Source organism: Electrona antarctica, assembly GCF_951216825.1.
Source record: "Electrona antarctica genome assembly, chromosome: 18".
Lineage (NCBI taxonomy): Eukaryota > Metazoa > Chordata > Actinopteri > Myctophiformes > Myctophidae > Electrona > Electrona antarctica.
Genome location: NC_136799.1, coordinates 806,963 through 825,593, shown reverse-complemented (window position 1 = coordinate 825,593; position 18,631 = coordinate 806,963). Strand labels below are relative to the sequence as shown.

The 18,631-nt window shown below is 42.4% G+C and overlaps 1 protein-coding gene across 3 annotated transcripts; it reads right to left on the bottom strand.

Moving 5' to 3' along the window:
• Window positions 1-11,416: 11,416 nt before the first annotated feature.
• Window positions 11,417-18,316, bottom strand: LOC306942199 (uncharacterized protein). Of its 3 annotated transcripts, none has more exons than XM_079527970.1 (3): window positions 18,048-18,316; window positions 12,326-14,288; window positions 11,417-12,072 (listed from the first exon to the last, which is right to left on the bottom strand). In XM_079527970.1, exons 1-3 carry the CDS (start codon window positions 18,244-18,246, stop codon window positions 11,973-11,975), a joined length of 2,262 nt encoding a protein of 753 aa, XP_079384096.1. In that variant the 5' UTR covers window positions 18,247-18,316; the 3' UTR covers window positions 11,417-11,972. The 3 variants fall into 3 exon arrangements, with proteins under 3 accessions (XP_079384096.1, XP_079384095.1, XP_079384094.1); XM_079527969.1 differs by having other exon boundaries at window positions 11,417-12,745; window positions 12,833-14,288; XM_079527968.1 differs by having other exon boundaries at window positions 11,417-14,288; window positions 18,048-18,315.
• Window positions 18,317-18,631: the final 315 nt, after the last annotated feature.

Sequence of the window (18,631 nt, the reverse complement as noted above, 5' to 3'; positions counted from 1 at the left end):
GTTCTATGAGCAGGGCCTGCATGGCTGGAAACAAGTTCTTGAGCTTAGCCCAGATACCCTGGGTAAATATAGTAACTTTACATTTATTATAGATTTGTGATACATCTTAAGCATTAATCAGGTTAAAGCAGTTTAAATGTTTTGAATACAAATGGTCAATTAAGCATTTAAGTAATATTCAACATCAACAAAATACAAATAACAATTCAGCGGTTACATTGTTAAAGCTCTTTTCCATATTACCAAAAATAGTCTATAAAGGTTTAAAATCCCCATACTACCCAAGTTCAGATTGGGGAGCTCTTGTTAATTTTGTTCTATAGCTATTGGCTAATGTTGCTACCCTATCTGCTATCTTAATGCTATTTCAGCTCAACTAAAGAGACTAGGAATGAATCCCTATTTTGGGTAAAATAGCTAAACCTGCACATAACAGATCTTTAGGTTTCTAACTACAGAATGAGAGAGCACACTTTCTCATCTGTGCATGCGTGCGTTTATAAGGGCCCATTTCGTTACGTCCTCATCACTTCCTTTGTGAGCTTCCCCCTGGCTTAAAACATCCTATCATTAGCATCACCGATCTGCCCTTATTCTTGGAATTATAGACAGTGTTCCTTCCCACACCCATGGACACTTGCAATAATCATGTTACATATTGTCGTCCAGCCTTTTGGTCAGAAGCGGCCACCACCCTAACCCCCGATCAGTATGATTACTCCATCTCCTACTGTGTGGTGTAACCCCGATCAGTATGATTACTCCATCTCCTACTGTGTGGTGTAACGTTGCTCCTATTATCAGTATGATTACTCCATCTCCTACTGTGTGGTGTAACCCCGATCAGTATGATTACTCCATCTCCTACTGTGTGGTGTAACGTTGCTCCTATTATCAGTATGATTACTCCATCTCCTACTGTGTGGTGTAACGTTGCTCCCATTATCAGTATGATTACTCCATCTCCTACTGTGTGGTGTAACGCTGCTCCTATTATCAGTATGATTACTCCATCTCCTACTGTGTGGTGTAACGCTGCTCCTATTATCAGTATGATTACTCCATCTCCTACTGTGTGGTGTAACGTTGCTCCTATTATCAGTATGATTACTCCATCTCCTACTGTGTGGTGTAACGTTGCTCCTATTATCAGTATGATTACTCCATCTCCTACTGTGTGGTGTAACGCTGCTCCTATTATCAGTATGATTACTCCATCTCCTACTGTGTGGTGTAACGCTGCTCCTATTATCAGTATGATTACTCCATCTCCTACTGTGTGGTGTAACGCTGCTCCTATTATCAGTATGATTACTCCATCTCCTACTGTGTGGTGTAACGCTGCTCCTATTATCAGTATGATTACTCCATCTCCTACTGTGTGGTGTAACGCTGCTCCTATTATCAGTATGATTACTCCATCTCCTACTGTGTGGTGTAACGTTGCTCCTATTATCAGTATGATTACTCCATCTCCTACTGTGTGGTGTAACGCTGCTCCTATTATCAGTATGATTACTCCATCTCCTACTGTGTGGTGTAACGCTGCTCCTATTATCAGTATGATTACTCCATCTCCTACTGTGTGGTGTAACGCTGCTCCTATTATCAGTATGATTACTCCATCCTACTGTGTGGTGTAACGCTGCTCCTATTATCAGTATGATTACTCCATCTCCTACTGTGTGGTGTAACGCTGCTCCTATTATCAGTATGATTACTCCATCTCCTACTGTGTGGTGTAACGTTGCTCCTATTATCAGTATGATTACTCCATCTCCTACTGTGTGGTGTAACGTTGCTCCTATTATCAGTATGATTACTCCATCTCCTACTGTGTGGTGTAACGCTGCTCCTATTATCAGTATGATTACTCCATCTCCTACTGTGTGGTGTAACGTTGCTCCTATTATCAGTATGATTACTCCATCTCCTACTGTGTGGTGTAACGTTGCTCCCATTATCAGTATGATTACTCCATCTCCTACTGTGTGGTGTAACGTTGCTCCCATTATCAGTATGATTACTCCATCTCCTACTGTGTGGTGTAACGTTGCTCCCATTATCAGTATGATTACTCCATCTCCTACTGTGTGGTGTAACGTTGCTCCCATTATCAGTATGATTACTCCATCTCCTACTGTGTGGTGTAACGTTGCTCCTATTATCAGTATGATTACTCCATCTCCTACTGTGTGGTGTAACGTTGCTCCTATTATCAGTATGATTACTCCATCTCCTACTGTGTGGTGTAACGTTGCTCCTATTATCAGTATGATTACTCCATCTCCTACTGTGTGGTGTAACGTTGCTCCTATTATCAGTATGATTACTCCATCTCCTACTGTGTGGTGTAACGTTGCTCCTATTATCAGTATGATTACTCCATCTCCTACTGTGTGGTGTAACGTTGCTCCTATTATCAGTATGATTACTCCATCTCCTACTGTGTGGTGTAACGTTGCTCCCATTATCAGTATGATTACTCCATCTCCTACTGTGTGGTGTAACGTTGCTCCCATTATCAGTATGATTACTCCATCTCCTACTGTGTGGTGTAACGTTGCTCCTATTATCAGTATGATTACTCCATCTCCTACTGTGTGGTGTAACGTTGCTCCTATTATCAGTATGATTACTCCATCTCCTACTGTGTGGTGTAACGTTGCTCCTATTATCAGTATGATTACTCCATCTCCTACTGTGTGGTGTAACGTTGCTCCCATTATCAGTATGATTACTCCATCTCCTACTGTGTGGTGTAACGTTGCTCCTATTATCAGTATGATTACTCCATCTCCTACTGTGTGGTGTAACGTTGCTCCTATTATCAGTATGATTACTCCATCTCCTACTGTGTGGTGTAACGTTGCTCCTATTATCAGTATGATTACTCCATCTCCTACTGTGTGGTGTAACGTTGCTCCTATTATCAGTATGATTACTCCATCTCCTACTGTGTGGTGTAACGTTGCTCCTATTATCAGTATGATTACTCCATCTCCTACTGTGTGGTGTAACGTTGCTCCTATTATCAGTATGATTACTCCATCTCCTACTGTGTGGTGTAACGTTGCTCCCATTATCAGTATGATTACTCCATCTCCTACTGTGTGGTGTAACGTTGCTCCCATTATCAGTATGATTACTCCATCTCCTACTGTGTGGTGTAACGTTGCTCCCATTATCAGTATGATTACTCCATCTCCTACTGTGTGGTGTAACGTTGCTCCTATTATCAGTATGATTACTCCATCTCCTACTGTGTGGTGTAACGTTGCTCCTATTATCAGTATGATTACTCCATCTCCTACTGTGTGGTGTAACGTTGCTCCTATTATCAGTATGATTACTCCATCTCCTACTGTGTGGTGTAACGTTGCTCCTATTATCAGTATGATTACTCCATCTCCTACTGTGTGGTGTAACGTTGCTCCTATTATCAGTATGATTACTCCATCTCCTACTGTGTGGTGTAACGTTGCTCCTATTATCAGTATGATTACTCCATCTCCTACTGTGTGGTGTAACGCTGCTCCTATTAAACCTTCTCTTCAGGTCCTGCGTCTTTAGGTTTAACAGTTACATAATTCACTCTCGTGTTCCAAGGGTGTGTTTCCCTATAGGTTTATTAACCATCCCTTTTCGTAGTTAATAATGTTTATTTACATTCCTATGTATGTATTATGAACTGGTTTGATCAATATTCCTATAGGTCCACCATGTATGTATGAACTGGTTTGATCAATATTCCTATAGGTCCACCATGTATGAACTGGTTTGATCAATATTCCTATAGGTCCACCATGTATGTATGAACTGGTTTGATCAATATTCCTATAGGTCCACCATGTATGTAAGGTTTCACTCCTTTAAACCCATACTAGTAACACTTTAAACATATACATATTTACTACTAGTTGACATTTTTGTATGTTTTGATGTATTAGTTCCATGTTATTTTGTTCTTGCTTAATGCTTACTGTAAATCGCACTGAATTAAGAGCGTCTGCTAAATGCCTAAATTGTAAATTGTATACATGTAGTTGCTAGCTTTTTTTGGTATGCCCTATGGCCTCGCTACTTCCTTACATCATCCTGATCACTGCTTTACTTCTTCCATTTACATCAACACTCTGTTCTCTCATGTTACAGGCCTAGGTCATAATGCCACTAGCAGTGTCTTCATTTCTACTGCACTTCTGCCTACTCCCTGCATAGCAACTCCTTAGTTACGAGGCTTACATCAACATACCGTTTCCTCTCTTCTGGGTAGTAGCCTCTTGATCAACACAGCTGCTGTCTACACTTCTCCTTTCTCTCTTTCTCACTTCCTCAAGGAGCACATGCAGGTTAAAACACTTTAACTGCCACACTTGGGCCTGATACCTGGCAAGGCCTCACTTTAAATGGTCCTGAGAAATACAAACTCAGCAACCCTGTTGACAATAGCCCATGGACAATCAAAACCAGTTGGAAATATTTAATTTTGATGTGTTAAACTTAATGTTGATTTGGCACACTGACCATCATGAAAATGTTATGCCAATTCATGTCAAAAAGGTTACAAATACAGAACCCATGGTGTAGCGAATCTTGTGGACCAGACTCACCGTCACTGCGCAGACCCATTGCAAGATGCTGTACTGTCGTCAACTCTAAGCATTCCAGCCCCGAAATGGCTTACAACATGTGTTTTAAACTTATAGATCCACTATTTTGTACATTTCTTGGAAAAGAAAAACATATTAAATAATAATGTGTCAGTGATGTCTTTGTATGTTTAAGTTATTTTTCATATCTGCCCCTGTGCAAACTTAACCACAATTATTGACACGATTTAAGTTGACAATGAATAGTCAACTTAAATCGTGTCATTAGTTTTGCATGAAAAACACTCCTTGGCCTAAATTCGGCCATAGCCACTTGACAAAATGTGCCCAAATGTGCTGACCTCATCACTTTTGTGCTGACTTCATCACATTTGTGATGACGGCTGTTTTTCGTGCAAAACAAATGCTTGGAATGGATTTAGAATCATGAAAACCCCCTAGTTTGACATTTGGGAAATGTTGCCTTATATTGGTTGTCTATGGTGTGGTATACAAAAATGGCCATAACTTTTTTTCGCGATGTTTTCGGCAGAGCAGACCTCTCATTCTGTGGACCTTAATGACCAGACCGTAATGACCAGACCTTAATGACCAGCAGTGCAGAGTCATCTGCGAACAGGAACAAGTTGCAGTCACAAGCTGATGTCATGTCGTTTACATATAAACAGTATGAACAGTAAAGGCCCTATGCTTGAGGTCACCGATCACATGCAGGGAGATGGGGGGACAGTGTTCCGTTCACCTCCACCATCTGAGGGAGCTTGTAGAGCAGTGTTACCTGGTCTCTGACTACATGACATCTTTAAAGAGGCATGTATGAGATCTCTGGTGACGTTTGAGAGCACTGCTCGTGCTGAACCTAGTCCCACACTGGTCACATTGGTAGGGCTTCTCTCCTGTATGAATTATCTGGTGTTTTTTTAGATAACCTTTCTCGCTGAACCATTTCCCACACTGGTCACAGTGGTAGGGCTTCTCTCCTGTATGAAGTTTCTGGTGTTCTTTGAGAGTAATGTTGTGGCGGAACCATTTGCCACACTGGTCACAGTGGTAGGGCTTCTCTCCTGTGTGAATTATCTGGTGACGTTTGAGATGACTGCTTCTGCTGAACCGTTTCCCACACTGGTCACAATGGTAGGGCTTCTCTCCTGTATGAATTTAGACCACTTTTCATGCTGAATCTAGTCCCACACTCATCACAGTGGTAGGGTTTCTCTCCTGTATGAAATATCTGGTGATGTTGTTTGAGACCACTGTTATTGCTGAACCGTTTCCCACACTGGTCACAGTGGTAGGGCTTCTCTCCTGTGTGGATTCTCTGGTGGATTTTGAGAGTAATTTCTCTACTGAACCTAGACCCACATTGGTCACAGTAGTAGGGCTTCTCTCCTGTATGGATATTCTGGTGTTGTTTGAGATTAACGTTATGGCGGAACCGTTTCCCACACTGGCCACAATGGTAGGGCTTCTCTCCTGTGTGAATTATCTGGTGACGTTTGAGATGACTGCTACTGCTGAAGCTTTTCTCACATTGATCACAGGTGTAGGGCTTCTGTCCTGTATGAATCCTCTGGTGTTGGATGAGACTACCTAACTGCCTGAAGCTAGTCCCACACTGGTCACAGGTGTACGGCTTCTCTCCTGTATGAATTCTCAGATGAACTTTGAGAATAATGTTTGAGCTGAACCTTACTCCACATTGGTCACAGTTGTAAGGCTTCTCTCCTGTATGAATTCTCTGATGAACTTTGAGACTCCTGTTTGAGCTGAACCTTACTCCACATTGGTCACAGTTGTAAGGCTTCTCTCCTGTATGAATTCTCTGGTGTCTCTTCAGAGTACTGCTCTGTCTGAAGCTTATCCCACACTGGTCGCAGGTGTAGGGCTTCTCTCCTGTATGAATTATCTGGTGTATTGTCAGATCACGTTTCCTGCTGAACCTAGTGCCACACTGGTCACATGTGTAGGGCTTCTGCCCTGTATGAATTATCTGGTGTTGGTTGGGATGTCTATTTCTGCTGTAGATGTGTTTGAGTTGGGCAGGAAAGACATCTGGGAAGGAGAATGAGCAGAGAGGAAGAAAAAATAATAATAATACAAATATAGCTGCAAGCAGCGATAAGGTGGGACCAAGAAAGAAGACAATACGCAATAAGAACAATATGCACAAATAAGACTGACGAGCTGAGTTGTCGGTACCCGGTTTACAAAATGCTGTAGTCCCGTCCAACGCTATATACTTTCCCCATTTCAACTGTTCTCATGCCAATAAAGCTCATTTGAATTGAATTGAATTGAATTGAATTGAATTGAATTGAATTGAATTTAATTGATAGGAGGAATAATATGTATGTTCTGTACTGTACATGTATGTGCTTTCCATTGAAGACTAAATCAAAGTGTACAGTCAGTGACATGAAAACATGCACATACCTATTCTGTGTAACTTTACCACAGGCTGCTTCAGCATGGAGGTCTGGTAGATCTGTTCCTCCTCTATTCTGTGTAACTTTACCACAGGCTGCTTCAGCATCATGGCTGCCTGGTAGATCTGCCGCTGTTTCTCAGCTGAAAAGCTGACGGACGACATCTCGCTTTTAAAAACTCCAAACAGTCCATCTCCTTCGGTCCTCTCTGATGGTCCACATTTGAGGCCCGCTTTTACCGTCTGGGATGTGACTTTACTCGCTGACATGTTGTGGTCTTTTACCGTCTGGGATGTGACTTTACTCGCTGACATGTTGTGGTCTTTTACCGTCTAGGATGTGACTTTACTCGCTGACATGTTGTGGTCTTTTACCGTCTGGGATGTGACTTTACTCGCTGACATGTTGTGGTCTTTTACCGTCTGGGTTGTGACTTTACTCGCTGACATGTTGTGGTCTTTTACCGTCTGGGATGTGACTTTACTCGCTGACATGTTGTGGTCTTTTACCGTCTGGGATGTGACTTTACTCGCTGACATGTTGTGGTCTTTTACCGTCTGGGATGTGACTTTACTCGCTGACATGTTGTGGTCTTTTACCGTCTGGGATGTGACTTTACTCGCTGACATGTTGTGGTCTTTTACCGTCTGGGATGTGACTTTACTCGCTGACATGTTGTGCTCTTTTACCGTCTGGGATGTGACTTTACTCGCTGACATGTTGTGCTCTTTTACCGTCTGGGATGTGACTTTACTCGCTGACATGTTGTGGTCTTTTACCGACTGGGATGTGACTTTACTCGCTGACATGTTGTGGTCTTTTACCGTCTGGGATGTGACTTTACTCGCTGACATGTTGTGGTCTTTTACCGTCTGGGTTGTGACTTTACTCGCTGACATGTTGTGGTCTTTTACCGTCTGGGATGTGACTTTACTCGCTGACATGTTGTGGTCTTTTACCGTCTGGGATGTGACTTTACTCGCTGACATGTTGTGGTCTTTTACCGTCTGGGATGTGACTTTACTCGCTGACATGTTGTGGTCTTTTACCGTCTGGGTTGTGACTTTACTCGCTGACATGTTGTGGTCTTTTACCGTCTGGGATGTGACTTTACTCGCTGACATGTTGTGGTCTTTTACCGTCTGGGATGTGACTTTACTCGCTGACATGTTGTGCTCTTTCTTGACTCAGTCCTCTGATCCGCTTCCTGACTAAACTCCCAGATCAACACCGGACAGAACAGTTGCTAACATAACGGTCCACCCACTTCCTACCCACTATCCACTTATTAACATAACGGTCCACCCACTCCCCACCCACTATCCACTTATTAACATAACGGTCCACCCACTATCCACTTATTACTCCCCACCCACTCTACACCAGTGGTGGAAAAAGTACTCAATTGTTTTACTTAAGTAAAAGTACCAATACTGCAATTTAGAACTACTTCGTTACAAGTAAAAGTACGGAATTGAAAATGTACTTAAAGTACTAAAAGTAAGTACTCATTGCGCAGAATGTGTACAAAATCTATTGTAAATAGCAGATCTACAATCTACCGATTGTGGTTCGGCTATTTTCAAATGGCCGAAATGTATAGGGTTGAAGTAGTTAATGTTATGTTTTCTAATCAAAATTTAAATTGCCAAAGTAACTAGTAACCAAAGTTTTCAAATAATTGTAGTGAAGTAAAAGTACAAATTTATTAGAAATTGGAAATACTCAAGTAAAGTACAAATACCTCAAAATTGTACTTAATTACAGTACTATCCACTTACTCTCCACCCACTGGGTGTCTTTGAAATGAAAAGCTCTGAGAAGGACTGCAGTAAATGTTATATCCAGCAGGTGTCACTCTCACTCTTTAAGAACAAGCCTTAAATTCAGTTTACATAATAACATATAGGAATGAACATAGATGCATATCAATGGCCCTTTGAATAGACCTATAATCCTGTCCCAACAACATACATGTACCCTGAATCAGCCTATAATCCTGTCCCAACAACATACAGGTACCCTGAATCATATATTTATTAATTTTTTGAGGGGCGCTAGCCCCTCCTATATTCAGCTATAGTGTAGATTTTTGACCTAACACAAATGGAGAATTTATGTCAGCAAATCAGCTATTTTTCAGGTTTACACAGGTTTAATGTTTGTCTTTAGTTTGTTTAGTAAACGCATTGACAATGAAGGGAAAATGTATGTCATAATGTGTCATTTAGTTAATTGTGTCTCTTTATTGTTAATGGCGTTCAATGTGTTTGTGTTGGCACCGTTTGTTTTACATCACCATTACATCACCTATTATCAACATGAGTTAGACTTTAATATTATTAGCGTCCCTCACTTCCCACGGGTGTGATTTTTTTGTCCTACACAAAGATTAAATTTCCATTGACAATGAATGGTTGATGTACAATGAATGAGAAGAGCGCCCCTCACTTCACACGGGTGTGATTTTTCTAAATTTATAGCCTTAATTTAACCCTGGAGCTGCCGTTCATACAGCCTTAACGTTCAGGCCCGTTGAGAACTGGACCTCTGGCTTCTGTAGGAATGGCAGCTGGAGGGTGACAAATGGTGCATGTGTGAGTGCCAGACACACACAAAATAATAAGAAAAAAAACATCTGGAACTACTAAAATACCCGTATTAGAACGAAGACAAGATAACATAATTATCTTCACCATTTTTTTTGTAATGTTTTTTTTTGTGGCTTTCGCCTTTATTTTATTTTTATTTTTTATGGAGGGACAAACCGTAGGCTGACAGGAAATGGGGAGAGAGATGGGGGGAAGACATGCAGTAAAGGCCGTCGGGATCGATTATCTTCACCATTGTCTTCATTATAGGAAATGCATTTTTATAATTGAAAACGAGCTATGAAACCCTAACACAAAATAATATTTTAAATAGGCTAGTGTTTACATGGATATGAATACATGACAAGTCAGCTATGAGGTGGGGGAAAAAATATATATTTTTTTGTAGTATTTTGGGCTGAGTTAACTCACGGGTCAAATATGACCTGATCCTACATTGAATCTCTTTCCTCACAGACCAGGTGGACAATAACACATCAGATCAACATTAAGGAACATTAAATCTCTTTCCTCACAGACCAGGTGGACAATAACACATCAGATCAACATTAAGGAACATTGAATCTCTTTCCTCACAGACCAGGTGGACAATAACACATCAGATCATTGAATCTCTTTCCTCACAGACCAGGTGGACAATAACACATCAGACCAGGTGGACAATAACACATCAGACCAGGTGGACAATAACACATCAGACCAGGTGGACAATAACACATCAGACCAGGTGGACAATAACACATCAGACCAGGTGGACAATAACACATCAGATCAACATTAAGGAACATTAACACAGACCAGGTGGACAATAACACATCAGACCAGGTGGACAATAACACATCAGACCAGGTGGACAATAACACATCAGATCAACATTAAGGAACATTTCTGTCAAGAGTTATAAGATTAAGCTTTAAGAGAAACCAACCGAGAAAGAAATAACGATCAATAAATCCTAAGCCAATTAAGACCAATCAATCAGTATCATTTTGTATTTGTTTATTTTGACGGGACAGTGCATATTAATGGACATTACATTGCAACGTTAATATACAGTATATTTAGCAAAGATGCTCATTTCCATCCGCAGTCCACAGATATGAATATGTAATGTTTATAGTGTCTGTCCATTAAATACATAGGTCTATATAGGGCCTTAAGCAACTAGTCGACTAGTAAATCCACTAGTCAACTAGTCGACTCGGGTAGTGGATTTACTAGTCGACTAGTTGAATAGTTATTCAACTAGTTGACTAGTAAATCCACTAGTCGACCTTGTTGGTACTAGTTGACTAGTTGATAAGAAAAAATATGTTTTTTTTTCTCTCTTTTTTCCCCCCGTGTTTGTATGCCTCAAGATCATAGTTATAGTCACCAATGTACACAGTTTATAGATGTACAACTATTATTAAAAAAATAATCTACATAGGCTAATAGGTAGGCCTAGTTAAACAACTAGTCGACTAGTAAACTAGGCAACTAGTCAACTGGTACAAATCACTAGAAGTTAAAGCTCTAGTCTATACAAGCATGTCAGATAAATGCATACACAAACTGTAAAATAAATTGACTTCATTGTCATTTTGTTCTACTGGATCTCTTCAACACTAGTCCCTCGCTAACATGTTCTAGTCTATAGTTTATTTGTTTGTCAATATATTTAGTCTCAGTTTTAGTCATCATAGCTTAGTTTTTATTTAGTTTTTTCGTCAGTGGAAAATGGTTGTCGACCCAAACATTTTTCGTTGTGGTTTTAGTCGACAACATTAACACTACTTTGGAAGCCAAATAAACTAAAACATCTATAGGCCTAATAATAATAATATTATGTTATGTTAGCCAATCTACAAGCTCACACATTGGCTGTTTCTTTGTAATGGATGCATATTATAAGCTTTAAGTGTCACCATCATCATGTCCCAGCGGCCCAGATGCAAGTGAGACTTGTTTGTTTTTTGTCTTTGTTTTTTTTGTGAAGTGATCCAAACGTAGCTGCTCGGAAAAAACCTCTCTTATGTCTCATAAGTTATTAAAATCACCCAATAAAACAAATAAAACATATCTCGGGCTATAGGGTTCTTCAGGCAAAACCAATAAACGTAAGTGTTTTTTTCTTTTTGCATTGAACATTGAAATGTAATCAAAATTACATTTCTGTTTTTCTTTTAGGCTTCATTAACCAATAAACCCAATCAAGTATAAATAATGTACCATGGTTAAAATAGGCCATATTTAATACATTTACTGTATACTCAGAATGTTGTTTTAACCATAGCTGATCTGCAAGCTCACAACGTTTCACGAGGGAGCTTGTAGATCAGCTACACCAGTACAGTGTTATCTGCTCTCTGACTACATGACATCTTTAGAGAGTCCTGTATGAGTTCTCTGGTGACATTTGAGAGCACTGCCCTGGCTGAACTGTTTGCCACACTGGTCACAGCTGTATGGCTTCTCTCCTGTATGAATCCTCTGGTGATTTTTTAGATTACCTTTCTGCCTGAAGCTAGTCCCACACTGGTCACAGGTGTAGGGCTTCTCTCCTGTATGCATTATCTGGTGATTTTTTAGATTAACTCTGAGGCTGAACCTAGTCCCACACTGGTCACAGCTGTATGGCTTCTCTCCTGTATGAACTTTTTGGTGATCTTTGAGATGACTGATCTGGGTAAACTTTTTCCCACATTGGTCACAGCTGTATGGCTTCTCTCCTGTATGAATTCTCTGGTGATTTTTTAGACTACCTCTCTGGCTGAAGCTTGTCCCACATTGGTCACAGGTGTAAGGCTTCTCTCCTGTATGAATTCTCAGGTGACGTTTCAGAGCACTGCTGTGGCTGAACCTAGTCCCACACTGGTCACAGCTGTATGGCTTCTCTCCTGTGTGAATTATCTGGTGTAGTTTGAGAGTACTCTTCATGCTGAACCTAGTCCCACACTGGTCACATTGGTAGGGCTTCTCTCCTTTATGAATTATCTGGTGTCTTTTGAGATTACTGCTGTTGTTGAACCGTTTACCACACTGGTCACAGTGGTATGGCTTCTCTCCTGTGTGAATTATCTGGTGAACTTTGAGACCACTGATCTGGCTGAACCTTGCTCCACATTGGTCACAATGGTACGGCTTCTCTCCTCCTGTATGAATAATCTTGTGGCCTTTGAGACCACTGATCTGGCTGAACCTTGCTCCACACAGGTCACATTGGTAGGGCTTCTGTCCTGTATGGATTATCTGGTGACTTTTGAGATAACCGCTCGTGCTATACCTTTTCCCACATTGGTCACAGCCGTATGGCTTCTCTCCAGTGTGAATTCTCTGGTGTCGTTTGAGCGTACCCTTCATGCTGAACCTATTCCCACACTGGTCACAGCTGTAGGGCTTTTCTTCTGTGTGAACTCTCTGGTGAACTTTGAGTGCCTTGTTCTTTCTGAACCTTTCTCCACATTGGTCAAGATGGTAGGGCGTCTCTCCTGTATGAGTTCTCTGGTGAAGTCTGAGAGTGCTCTTGCTGCTGAACCATTTCCCACATTGGTCACAGTTGTAGGTCTTCTCTTCTCTATGAGTCATCTGGTGGTTTTTGAGAGTACTGTTCTTGCGGAACCATTTGCCACATTCGTCACAGTGGTAGGGCTTCTCTCCTGTGTGAATTCTCTTGTGGTTTTTGAGAGTACTGTCTCTGCTGAACCTAGCCCCACACAGGTCACAGGAGTAGGGCTTCTCTCCTGTGTGAGTTCTCTGGTGACGTTTGAGTTGATCGCTCCGGCTGAACCTAGTTCCGCACTGGTCACATGTGTAGGGCTTCTGTCCTGTATGAATTCTCTGGTGTAGGTTGAGACTATTCCTGTCGCTGAAGCTTGTACCACATTGGTCACAGGTGTAAGGCTTCTCTCCTGTATGAATTCTCAGGTGACGTTTCAGAGAACCGTTCTGGCTGAACCTAGCTCCGCACTGGTCACAGGTGTAAGGCTTCTCTCCCATGTGAATTCTCTGATGAACTTTGAGAATCTTGTTTGAGCTGAACCTGGTCCCACACTGGTCACAGTAGTAGGGCATCTCTTCTGTATGAGTTCTCTGGTGATGTTTGAGATAACTTTTCCGGCTGAAACTACTCCCACACTGGTCACAGCTGTAGGGCTTCTCTCCTGTATGAATCCTCAGGTGTTGTTTCAGAGTACTGCTCATGCTGAAGCTTATCCCACATTGGTCACAGGTGTAGGGCTTCTCTCCTGTATGAATTTTCTGGTGATGTTTGAGAGAATTGCTGTGCCTGAAGCTTGTCCCACATTGGTCACAGGTGTAGGGCTTCTCTCCTGTATGAATTCTCTGGTGGCGTTTGAGAACATTGCTGTGCCTGAAGCTTGTCCCACATTGGTCGCAGGTGAAAGGCTTCTGTCCTGTATGAATCCTCTGGTGACGTTTGAGAGCACTGCTTTGCCTGAAGCTAGTCCCACATTGGTCGCAGGTGAAAGGCTTCTGTCCTGTATGAATCCTCTGGTGACATTTGAGAGCACTGCTGTGCCTGAAGCTTGTCCCACATTGTTCACAGGTGTAGGGCTTCTCTCCTGTAGGAATTCTCTGGTGTTCGTTGAGATGTCTATTTCTGCTGTAGATATGTTTGAGTTGGGCAGGAGAGACATCTGGGATGGAGAATGAGGAGAGAGGGGAAAAACCTGAATAAAATGTTTTAAAATAACATGCTGCTGTCTCTCTGTCACATGACTGATGATGCGCGCGCACACACACACACACACACACACACACACACACACACACACACACACACACACACACACACACACACACACACACACACACACACACACACACACACACACACACACACACACACACACACACACACACACACACACACACACACACAGGACGTTATAATCGTGCACTTGGTGACAAGTTTTTGATTTTTGGCATGGTGTTAGGTATGGTTATAAGGTTTTCAAAAACCATCGCAAACGAGTTGGGCTCGCCCCCTAGTGGTCTGTTATCAGGCCGAGCCGGGCCCAAAGATTATGCTAATTAGTCGGGCCGGGCCGAGCCTCAGGCTCGGTGATTCGTTATGTTGTTCTTTCTTTTTTTTAAAGAGTGTTATTATAATAAAAATAGCAATTCTGTTGTGTAATGTGATTGTGTATACATGTAGCCTATATGTATTTATTATGAAGAGGACTGCGCTAGGCGATTCACTTGTGACAGGAGGAGGACTGGTGGCGGGGGTCGCATCGCACTGGCATTTCAGACTCAGAGGCCTCGTACACACATGTCAAACCACGTGACTTCCATTGGAAAAGCATTGAGCCTGAGGCGGCCATGAAACACAGACAGAACAGATCATGTCCGTCCGGCATGTGTGTACGAGGCCAGAGCAGTATGCAGCCCCGCAGTCCTGCACTGCACGCAGGCAGTACAGTAGAGAGAACAGTGAACGGTGTGAGACTTGCTTGCTACCGCTGGATTCCCTCTGGTTTGCGCACCAAACGAGCTACTAACCACCAGTTAACTTGCCAAGTTGCCATATGCTTAAATGTTTTATAAAATCAATCGGATTATCACACGATATAGCTGAACGAAGCGACAGGGTTTCGTCATGTTGCACCGAGTCTCGTTAACCCAGCTGGCTGCGATGAATAAAACCTAATTAGTAATCAGCGTCACCAAACGATCCATGGTGATATATAACTTAAACGCTACACGTAAAGCAACTTCACTTCAGAGGAAACTAAGGGAGGGAGCTGCAGCTGCTATTCGTGTTTACTCACCAGTCACCACCACCACTGTATGGAATCCATTAGAATGATTGGAAATGGAACATTAATAGCCTATTCTAACGTGAGTTACATACATCCTTTATTTCAATAAGTCCTTTGATCTCCGTTCTCACTTTCACACTGAAACACGGCGCGGCCGCGCCGCCATTTAGTGGCGTTATTTCTTTTTTTGGGCTTTTTGAGAACTTCAGCATAAGGTTTTCAAAAACCATCGCAACGAGTTGGGCTGGCCCCCTAGTGGTCCGTTTGCAATGAATCTAATATTAAATGGGCCAGCATATGGTTAAAAACCATAATAATGGATAAAATAAAAAATGTCAATGATTCTATTAGCATTGGGTATGCTAAATAACATACTAAAAATGTAGGAAAAAATTACTTCTGGAAAGGAATCATTTTCAAGACTGCATACATTTAATATGTAAAAAATCATATCAATTATGCACAAGGTGACAAGTTTTAGATATCTGGCATGATGTTAGGAATGGGCATAATGTTTTCAAAAACCATTGCAAACAAGTTGGGCTCGCCCCCTAGTGGTCTGTTTGCAATGAATCCAATGCTGGCCTATTTAACATAGGATTCATTGCAAACGGACCACTAGGGGGCGAGCCCAACTCGTTTGCGATGGTTTTTGAAAACCTTATAACCATACCAAAAATAAAAAAATTGTCACCAACTGCACGATCTTGTTGATTTTGGACGAATTGGGACCCAGCTATACCGAGTCTATGAGCCCATCTCTGTCCACTAGTGTTGCGCGGGTCAGGGTTTTTCATGACCCGCAGGTCACACATGTGATAATAATCTGACTCGGCTCAGCCCGCCCCGCAGCACCACATCAATTTTCACAACTCGACCTGGCCCGCAACCCGCCATCATTAAATGCACGTCAAATATGTCTTTGAACACGGCTTTTATTTGTCAAAAAAGGTGCTTCTAAACTGTCTTAAAGGCTAATAATATCACTGGCAAGCACGCATAGTCACGGGTGTTCCGACCACCGCATCGCATCGATGCCATTCATTTGTCACACACGTAGCGTCATGGCAGATTGAGAGAAGAAAGACTCACCCGTGAGTCGCAGACATAGCCTACAGTATAACAACAGGACTGTCACTGCACACAGACGCTGAAAGAAAACGGCACTAAAGACCTAAGAAAAACTATTTGAAAACGTTTGCGTTGTCTAACTTGTCCCCCTTGCACTTATACACTCCACACACGCGCACACGCACACACAGCTATTAGTATTATAGCTCTGCATCTCAAACAACCCAACTTACTGTAGGTTAGTATTATAGCTCTGCATCTTAAACAACCCAACTTACTGTAGGTTAGTATTATAGCTCTGCATCTCAAACAACCCAACTTACTGTAGGTTAGTATTATAGCTCTGCATCTCAAACAACCCAACTTACTGTAGGTTAGTATATGGAAGACCCTGGCCTGCATGTATTATTAACGTTTTAAATACATAGCAGATGTACAAGCTCACAACGCGTCTCATCCACGCCCCGCTGTGAGCTTGTGGATCTGCAATTTTAGGCGTGCAACACCGTCGTGCTGCAGAATATAAATAAGGCTTCTATCCCAGAGAAATGAAATTAAATGAAATGAAATCTATATTTACCCAGGGTATCTGGGCTAAGCTCAAGAACTTGTTTCCAGCCAGGCCCTGCTCATAGAACACATTTCATCGTAGTGGTTGATGCCTTGTTCAAGGGCATTTCAGCGGTGGTAATTTTAACGTGTCGGACGGCTGATTCGAACTGGGAACCTTCCGGTATCTAGACCGCGCCGCTATCCGTTCGGCCACCGCTGCCACAAGAACATCAGAGGAAAGCTGGACAGTGGAAAGTTGTGAAACGGTTGTAAACGACTTTAAACGCAAGCCGTAGGCTACACCCGGCTGTGGCGTTGTTGTACACGTGTGTGCAGACTGCAGAAGCATTCTTTAATTACAAATTGATGATCGCGACGCAGATTCGCATGATTTGCGTCGGATAATCAGCAAGAACAGCTGTGGAGTGTGGAGCATTACCAGCACGCAGCGCTAAAGTGAAAAGTCAACTGATCGACTGACAAAGGTCGGACAGCGATTTTATAAAGCTAAAGGTGGTGCTTCTCTTGTTTAATGCGTGGGGCAGCTGGGGCTCACTTCTGTTAGTCTGTTGTCTCACAGTCTCAACGTGTCTACTCTGCACCGACGTACGGTAGCTTCTGTTCACTGACTGTGTGTGCACTATAAAGTGCTATGCCTACACAAAATGCAAGTCTGTATAAAATGCTATCTAAGTCTACATAAAGTTCTATCTAAGGGGCTGGGGTACTACGGGCCATGATGGAGTCTGAAGAGGTGGGTTTTCAGACTACGGAGGAAGATTGGGAGTGAGGCTGCAGTTCTGATTGTAATGGGAAGTGCATTCCATAGTTTTGGAGCCAGAGGGGAGAAGAGTTTGGGACGTGTGGAGCGTTACAATAAATGTAATTTGCATGAAACTCAGTGTCTGCGCCTCTGGAATATAGCGACAACGTTTGTGTACATGTGCTTTCTGACTGTTGAACACTAAATAAAAGTGTACAGTGACGTGAAAACATGCACATACATACCTATTCTGTGTAACTTTATCACAGGCTGCTTCAGCATCATGGCTGCCTGGTAGATCCGCCGCTGTTTCTCGGCTGAAAAGCTCTCGGACGACATCTCGCTTTTAAAAACTCCAAACAGTTCATCTCCTTCGGTCCTCTCTGATGGTTCACATTTGAGGCCCGCTTTTACCGTCTGGGTTGTGACTTTACTCGCTGACATGTTGTGGTCTTTCTTGACTCAGTCCTCTGCTGCGATTCCTGACTAAACTTTCCCAGACAGTCACAGAAGTGAGAACACTCAGAACAGCTAAACATAGCCAGAACAAAGGATCTGCCCACTCTCCGCCCAGGTTTAAATGGCGGGTTACTACTATAGAGCGTCGCAGTCCCGCCTCCTACCCTGGACCAAGGACTGTCTAAGAAGGACGAGACGCGAAGACAACATGGCGTCGTACGGGCGACGCCATGTTGCTCCATGGAAGGAAAGAAACATGCGCAGTTGAGACCAGGAAGTTGGACATGACAAATCATAGATATGGCGCAAATGGCCCAGCAGATGGCGTGATGCCAATGAAAGGATAGATGCTTGTACATATGTCACGTCA

What these genes read in the sequence shown, in the direction of transcription:
- LOC306942199 (XM_079527968.1), bottom strand. Translation starts at nt 18,246, where the DNA reads ATGTCAGCGAGTAAAGTCACAACCCAGACGGTAAAAGCGGGCCTCAAA. An exon ending in GATAAAGTTACACAGAATAG is followed by an intron (nt 14,289 to 18,047) that starts GTATGTATGTGC and finishes TCTCCATCCCAG; the next exon opens with ATGTCTCTCCTGCCCAACTC.